General features: G+C 27.0%; 1 protein-coding gene across 1 annotated transcript in view; it reads left to right on the top strand.

The window, feature by feature from the left end:
- Window positions 1-9,314, top strand: part of LOC106793402 — an 18,741-nt gene that overhangs the window by 6,529 nt on the left and 2,898 nt on the right. Inside the window, exons 2-7 of the mRNA XM_014760299.1 lie at window positions 4,471-4,603; window positions 5,839-6,043; window positions 6,711-6,851; window positions 7,542-7,730; window positions 8,196-8,439; window positions 8,570-8,771. Coding sequence (XP_014615785.1) covers window positions 4,487-4,603; window positions 5,839-6,043; window positions 6,711-6,851; window positions 7,542-7,730; window positions 8,196-8,439; window positions 8,570-8,771 — 1,098 coding nt within the window. The 5' untranslated portion in view covers window positions 4,471-4,486. The remainder of the gene's footprint in view (window positions 1-4,470; window positions 4,604-5,838; window positions 6,044-6,710; window positions 6,852-7,541; window positions 7,731-8,195; window positions 8,440-8,569; window positions 8,772-9,314) is intronic.

Raw genomic sequence — 9,314 nt, 5'->3', positions numbered from 1 at the left:
AGAGAGAGAGAGAGAGAGAAAGAGAGAGAGAGACCGAAAAGAAATTCATGAATATTTAATATTTCCTGCAGATATTTAAATACTAATTCAAGAATTGTTTCTCACCCAGTGATTTATTTGTTTATTCAATTTACTTAAAAACAAAACGTGTACGAATTTTGAATGAAAAAAAGTCAATGCGAGATGGTTAAATAACAAAATTGTTTTGCAACAAATCGAATGTTTCAAAATTTTCAAAAGGTTGTAATCGATATGTGCTAAATCACGAGGAAGAGGGGGAAAACATAAAAATTTGTTTAAGTTTAATAAAAAAAATTGTCTTCGCGAATGATCAATACTTTACGGGGTCATCGATCACCTTTCTTTTTCTTTTATATTCTCGCAGGTGTTTCATTAAAAACTATCGGGCTAGTTTCGGCTGGTAAGTTTTAAATTACAAACCGGCTATTTGATGCCGATTTCTGGGCCACAAAAATCAGGTTGTGCGATATTAATTGTAAGTGATCGAAAGTATGACACTATTTCGTGATACTCAATATCTCGTTTTATAATAAGTACACGTATTTGTCCTCGTTATAATTCATTCGTAATTTTACAAAAAAAAAAAAAACACAACCTTAATTGAAATCATTAACGTTACACGAATAACAAAAAAAGTGTCCAGAAAAATATTACGAAAGTAACGCGTTACGAATAATTAACAATTGACAAATATTACAAAAGAAATTTAGAAAAAGAAGAAAAAAATGAAGAAAAGGCAAAAAAATAAATTTACACGCGTGTATGGTATTTATTGATATTATATGTATATTAAAGTAATATGTTTTTAGGAATTAAAGTTACGTGACATTTTATGCGTTTAAACGATTCAAACTTGTTATACTTTTAACTTTATGAAATATATATATATATATATATATTTTTTTTTTTTGACATTAGAACATAAGAGAGTAGGGGGTTGGGAAAAAATATTAGACATCATTTTAACGTGACGAGAGTTAATTGTCGAATTATAAATCAACGCGTGTGTTGTATGCACTTCTTGTTGCATATGATGACCTTATCACGAATAAATCATTCGTAAACGTCATACGATAAATTTATTTTTTCTTTTTTTTCCCCTTCCCCCTGCCCCCGCCCCCCGTTTCGTTCGTGGTAAATAATAATGACGTTTTCCTGCTACACTCCCCCCACCCCCTATTCCCCTTGTGAGACAAAGTGTCTCGAGGATATTCTAAAAAAATGAAAAAACCAAAAATGTCACGCGACACGTTTGAACGACAAAATTTCTTTTTTTTTTCGAGATGTTTTATATTCGCGGTGAGTGAGAAATTACGAGTTTCTACGGTAAACAGTTGAAACTGACAAGAAATATTAAATACGAGTAGCACGATGGGGGGGCGTAACTCACGAGAACGAATGTTGTTACGATAATGGGGTATAATAACGAAATCTCGTGGGATCAGTAACGTCTCGTTATATTCGTGGGAACGAGTAAAGTGTATTGTGTGTGTAAATGCTTCATCTTTACTCTTTTTTTATCAAATTTTATTATAATAATTTTCATTTTGTTCTCTTTTTCATGTGCCTTTAAAATTATTTACACCTTGACAATTTGACACATTCTCGTCTTGTCAATTAAAATGAAACATCGTTTGGAATATTTCAAAATATTTAGATATATATTTTAGATTGATTTTATTAACACGTTTTAAGATTATTATCATTATTAAATAACACGTGTGTATATGTGTATTTATTTATTTATTATTACCTTAAATTATATTTATAACGTATTCAATTTAATAATATATTATAAATTTTGGATAACTCGAGATAGAATTGTTACAAAATAAAATAAATATATATTTAAACGTTATTATGAAAATTATAATTAGATTTTACAATTAAATAAATAAACAAACAAACAAACAAACCAATATATAAATATATTATATCCACTTTATATATGAGTATTCAAACGTTTACGAAAGAGAGAACTGACGATACTAATAAACAAAACTTAACGCGAAATAAAAAAAGAGTAATAATATAATAATAATAATTTTCTTTTGATTATAGTTTTTTTTTAAATCATCATTAGTATACAGTGTGACAGTTTAACATCAGACAATTATAGTCATCGTTAATTAATGGTAAGAATTAAATGGAATAAGTATTTGAACATTTTAACACGTTTGTTAGAATAATTTTCTTGCGAAAATAATTTAATTAAAAATGCAAAGAAAAAACAATTAAGAAGAATTTACTTATAAAAACAAAAATCGAATATATTTACAAACTTTGTCAACATGGCAAACGGGGGGGGGGGGGGGAGAAAGTGATCGTTTGTTTAATTTATATTTCAACAAAACCATAACAACAACACAGTTCTGATAGAAAATTTGATGATCGAGCATAATCACGTGCGTGTCCATTCCGATTCGAATCTATTCTCGAAGCCTCGAACGACCTTGACCTTTCGCCAAAGCATCTTCCTCTTTGACCTTTGTATATTCTCGAGTATAATTGCAAACGTTGGTGCGGGTGCGGGTGTGGGTGGTTGGAGGACACGACTTGTAAGACTCGTTTCGCAAATTTTGACCTGTTTTATTTCTTTTTTCTTCTTTTTTCTTCGTAAAGCTAACGAATTACTTATTATATGTTTCTTTTTTTTTCTATTTTTGATTCGTTCATTATTTTTCCCTCCTACTCCCCGTACTCGTAAAAAAAAAAAAAATACATTGAAAAATAACGCTATTAAAATGACAACAGTAGTTTTCGTTTCTTGATTATACGTGTAATAAGAAAAAAAAAACAAAACAATTGTGTATAATAAATATCGTACAAATTTAAATAACAATTTAAAATGATATTTAAATTATTTTTTTTTTTTTCGTTATTACAGATCTATCAAAGATCCCAATTTATTTGAAATAAATCGATTTATTTCTTGTGTGTTAAAATACGCAACCAATGAAAATGTGAATTAAATTGATTCTTCGATATTTTCTTTTTTTTTTTCTCTTTTTTTTTTTTTTCTTGACAAAAAATCATAATACGCATACATCTTATTAATTATCTTTATTGAGAGTGATCAAATTCTTGAAGAGAAAAAAAATTGTGTGTTTGCATTAATTTTTTTTAGATAAATATAAATATAAATACATGTTATTTAAAATTTTATGAATATTATGGACAATAAATGTTTCTAAAAATCATTTTGAAACGTTTCTAATTTTGATAAGGTATTATAGAACGTCACCTGTTTAAACATTTACATACGAACACTCACGACGTCATTTATTTTACGTAATTTATTATTATTGTCGATTAAAAAATCTTCTCGAGCAATCTTTTTTTTTGTTTTTATCTTACTTTCATTTTCTTCTTTTTTTTTTTTTTTTAATAGTATGATCAAAAACAATATTTATCAGTGTAAACAATTTATTTTACATAAGAGCAATACTCTGACTTTTAAATTATATACATTAACTACTTCGTTAACATAACTTTCGCAATTATATTTTGTGTTTTGAATATAAGAAGATAATTTTTATATACACGCANTTTTTTTTTTTTTTTTTTTTTTTTTTCGGTCAAACAATATTTTATTCATGTCTTATTATCGATGGACACTATTATTGAGCTTTACTACTAGCCCTTTTAAATTATATACATTAACTACTTCGTTAACATAACTTTCGCAATTATATTTTGTGTTTTGAATATAAGAAGATAATTTTTATATACACGCATACATATTATAACATGTATGTACGTTTGTACGTATGTATGTATGTATGTATGTATGTATGTATGTATGTACACAACACGTAAATCAATTCAATAATACGAAACTGAAATCTGGGTTTACATTATTATTATCAGTAAAACGGTTTGATAAAATAATATGCTTTTGATGTATCTCTCTACGAGAGTATTTTTAAAAATGTGAATTCTTTTTTACATCGGAATCTTTTCCATTAACCAAGAATAAAATTTTTTTATATTCCCCTCTCTTCCCCCCCCCCCACCACCACCCCACCACCACTACCAAAAAAATAATATCAAATATTTTTCTCAACAATTACGAATTTGTAATCAACGAGTGTAACTAATGTTAATATTATATCCAAACGAATATTAACGTCATTTATAAGAGGTAACATTAAATGGGTGGTGGGGTGGAGTTGGGAGGGGGGGTGTAGGCAGTGTGAAACGTGTTATGACGAATATTATCTCTTTATGTTCTTTTCTTTTTTTTAACATATTAATATTACTTTTCATATATATTTTTTGGCACATTTTCTCAATTCGAATGAATTCTACTCGAAGAAATTTGGAATACTTAATTAAAGTATTCGAGATATTAAAATTTGTTTTTCGGTACATATTTATAAAATTTCTTTTTCGATTGTTGAACACATTGAAGGATTTTATCGTGCATTTTTTTTTGTTGTTTTTTAGATATTAGGAGACGACAATGGCATCGCAGGAGAATAAGATGGACGAATTGGTCTCAAAAACGATTGAACAAAATGGACGAAACTTTAAAAAAGAAGAAATACAACTCGATGATCTTAATGACAATAACAATGAGGTGATATATCCTATTTACCATTAAGAAACACGTACGTGTGTGAACGTATGCGTTCGTTTATGTAATTTAATTTACATGATTATGAATATATATATTTTTCTAATCAATACATCCATTCAAATTATCTTGAAAAAAGAAGAAAAAAATTCCAGTAGCATTTGATTATTATGAAATGTATCGTATGTGAAATATATTTTAATTTTCATAAGTATATACGAGAGAGATAAAGATATATGTGATGTGGTAATTACTAGATTCAACAAAATTGAACAAATTCATTGAATGATATATCTTAAATTACGACAATACATTTATCGCAAAGTAAAATCTAAAAATAATATATTGAAAAAAATAATTTGTTATAATTAATATATATCGTCGTAATTATCTCGGTACGATTAAAAATTACAAAAAATTAAATAAAGTGTTAATATACTGTAATATATTGATTATTTCTATATTGTATATTGTATTTTATTTATATTTCGTATTTATCGAAAAATGTATCATCTTGAATATTTTTGATTTCGAATCGGAAATCTTAACAACGATTCCTATCGTGACAGGGGGTCAAGTTCTTAATCACGACAAGGTTTATATCGGTGTAAAAGATAAAAGTTGTACTATGTTAGATTCAATAATAACGAAATCGAGTTCTTTATACGATGACCTCGACCGTAACATTTCGCGTATCTTCGTAACGATCGAGGAGAAAAAAAAAAAAAAAAGAAAAGAAGAGAACACGATCGATTTTAATAGTTATAACATTTTTATTTTGAAATGATTATACGAGAATTTCCATCTTCTTCTTCTTCTCTTTTTTGTTTCGATAAAGAATAAATTATACAACGAAGTGAGATAAATAAAAATCGAAACTTGAATGAATATACTTATAAAAAAAAAAAAAAAAAAAAAAAAATTAGAGAGATGTGTGCAATGACGCAAACCATTGTAATATAAAATAATATACAAAAAAACAATCAAAAATTTAAAGACACAAAAAAGAATAGTAAATTGGACACAAAAGTATTAAAAGTATTAATGTTAAATAAATGAACAAAAAAATATATAACGATATGGGGGAAAAGATATAATTAATTTCATTTAAAACAAAAAGGTGCTGAAAGCAAATGGTATCTAACAACACCGAAATAATAATAAAAATTAATTGTGGTGTTATAATGAACATGTAAAAAAAAAAGAAGAGAAAAAAACAAAAATGTGCACTCCAACAGAGTATCGAGGTCGAAATGGTGGTACCACCTGACGGAGGATGGGGCTGGATGATCGTTGCAGCATCCTTTCTTTGCAATTTCGTCGTAGATGGGATTATTTTCAGTTTCGGGGTTTTTCTAAACGACATCACGGAGGCATTTAACGTATCCCATGCTAGCGTAGCACTGGTTGGCTCACTGCAGACAGGATTTTATCTGATGGCCGGTTCGTAAACATTTATTTGCATATTTTTATAGAGCTTTCAAAGTAATACGAGATATCTTGTTTCTTTATTTTTTTTTTTTCTTTTTTCTTTTTTTTTCTTTTTTCTCTTCCTTTTCGCAATTAAAATACAACGATAAAAAAATGTATTTCATAAAACAGGTTTATCTCGACAATGTAAATATAGATTACGATCTTTCATCTAGTAACAACATACAAATTTTACCTTGGTTCAATTCCTATTTAGTAACATTGCGATCTAAATGACAGATAAATTATTATCGATTATTTACAATGTAATACATGATTAATTATGTTAATCGATTTATCTATCGAGATATGCCAATAGTAAAATCATTAACAAGATAATAGTGATTTTTTTTCTCGTTTGTTTAGAAATTAAATGTATTATGTATATTCGTTAAAATTTCATTGGCGTAACGTTTTTTTTTTTATTTATTTATTACAATATTTAAATATATATATATATATTGTATAATTTATATAATATAATATAATAAATAATCTATATATTTTCTTTTGTCGAATAAAATGTGAAATGAAATGATTAGAAATTTAAATCACAAAAAAGTAGAAAATAATTCTAATTAAATAAATTCGTTAACGTATTTTTTATATTTGTTTTTTTCTTTTTTCTTTCTTTTTCCAGGACCATTCGTATCCGCATTAGCGAACAGGTATGGATTTAGGCTAGTCGCTATATTGGGTAGCATACTTAGCTGCATCGCTTTTGTCCTTTCATACTTCAGCCCGTCCATAGAGTTTCTTTATGCTTCTTACGGTGTTCTTGGTAAGTTATAGGTATCTCTTATTGAGAAAGTTACACTTGCACGAACGCGTTTTTCCTTCATCTTGAAACTTTTCGTCGTTCCTCTCTTTTTTAACGAGACTTTTAGATTAAATGAAAAAGAAGAAGAAGTAGAAAAAAAAAAGAAAATAATAATAATAATAATAATACAATTTTTTTTTCTTTGTGCAAGCAGCCTCAGATGAAAACTTTGTCATTACAAACACTCATTATTAAGGTAATAATGTGAAATTGTATTTCGAGATAAATGTGAATCGTATTTCAACTTTCAATACAAAATAAAAAAATAATAATTAATTAATTAAAGTTAACTATCATTTATACAGACGAATAGGTACAGTATTATACATACGGTTATATATTATACAAGTATTATTACAAACTAATATAAAAATCTAAATAATTAAAAAGAATCTTAAGATATATATGTTTTTATTTTCGAAAAATTGTTAAACAATTGTTAGATTTCTTTTTTAATTTGCTCTTATTTATCCATACATATATATACTAACTACTACTATTACACCACAAACTAATGCAAAATTAAAATAAGTAAATATTCGTTTTTACTTTCGAGATATATTTAATCAATTTATTTTTATTTCTTTTTCTTGGCTTTCTTAATTATACAATTAAATATATTTATATATATATGTATGTATATATATACAGGAGGTATCGGTGTAGGCCTGATATACGTTCCAGCCGTTATTACAACCGGCTTTTACTTCGAAAGATGGCGAGCTTTGGCGACCGGTATTGCAGTTTGTGGATCTGGAATTGGTGCCTTCTTGTTAGCACCGATTTCGGATTTACTTATAAAGACTTACAGTTGGCGCGGTGCCCTACTTTTTCAGGCAGGTGAGTTAAATATATTTATACTTATGTAAATACGTAAATACACACACACATATATATATATATTACTTTTAATGATAAGCGTTATTTTTTTATCGAATTAATTTATTATGCAATTAAGACAAGAATCTCTCCCAAAAAAACAAGTTATCAGATATATACTTATATATTTTTAATATCACACTTTTAATTATTTCTACAAACTTAACCAATGATTATCGAGAGCATGTGTGTGTGTGTGTGTATGTGTATGTGTTCAGAAATCGGTAATAAATTTTGATTAAATGATTCTTAACATTATTTATACAGATTAAATTCGATAATATTAAATTCTATGTAAATTAAAATATTTTATTGATTTTATATTTAACGCATATTCGTAATTTACGTGTTATATAATTATAATACGCGAATTGTGAAGGTATTTTTTAAAAAGAAAAAATGTCCGAAATATGATTTATTCGTTAGGAATGCTGTTAAATTGTGCGATATTTGGTGCGATGTTTCGACCATTGAAACCAACGAGAATAAAAATTAAACCAAATCAAGAGAACGATGTTATCGAAGCTAACACGACGTTTATTGGAAAAGGTGTTTCGACTACCTCTTTGCATTATGTTCAACCAAACAGAATTGGACTTTTTGGGACTAACAACAATACCGAGTATCCAACAGCGGCACAACTTATCGGCAGTAGTCCTAATATAGTAAAGTAATTCTAACAAATTATGCTATTCCGTGTCATTTTTATTTTTATTATTTTTTTTTTTTTTAATTCAATTACCTTCGATTGAATTAACATCGATCGTTTCAAATTTGTATTTTTTTTTGTTTATTTCAAGTGCATCGGAATCGATGTTATCGTTGCGCAAGGTCAACATGGAGTCCCGAAATTCTGATAGAAAATTAAATAACACCGAGAAAAGATTATCCGTACCTATTTATCCAGATTTAACCGTTGATCAAGAGGAATCTAAATCAATCGAAGAAGAGAACAATCTTCTCGGTGGTGACATGGACAGGCTTAATGGTAAAATACCAACGGTGAGACAAAATTATTGATCAATTATTTCTTTAAGTATAATACCTATACAATTTTTTTTCTTTTTTTTTAATACAAGATCATGAGTATATTAGAATACAGTAAGTATATATAATGTTTTATTGAATTCTAACGAAATGATATTTGGGGTACTTTTTTTTCTTTTTTTCAATTATCATCAATTGATTATTTTTTGAAATCTGTTAAAATAGGAAAAATTTAAATAGCCTTTATCATTTAGATTCACAATACTAACTCACGGTTGTGAGAACAAACATTATTTTTAACTTTTCATATAATCATCGACTTGCAATTACATTGGGTGTCTTAAAAATTACTTTACTCTAGAAAAATACAATGTTAATTTTAAAATATATGATTACAATCATTTTCTTATTCATTTTAAGATCTGATTCTTCAATGTTGTTAAATTAATAAACATTCGGCTATATGCTGTCACTGTTAATATTTCCCACCCCCCCAAAATAAATTATTAATTTTATATAAAGTATAAGAGAAACACACATATATATAAAAATATAAAT

Source organism: Polistes canadensis, unplaced genomic scaffold (assembly GCF_001313835.1).
Source record: "Polistes canadensis isolate GaletaPanama2010 unplaced genomic scaffold, ASM131383v1 scaffold_13, whole genome shotgun sequence".
NCBI lineage: Eukaryota > Metazoa > Arthropoda > Insecta > Hymenoptera > Vespidae > Polistes > Polistes canadensis.
Note: the sequence above shows the minus strand (reverse complement) of the source record. Positions and strands in the feature narration are given on the sequence as shown.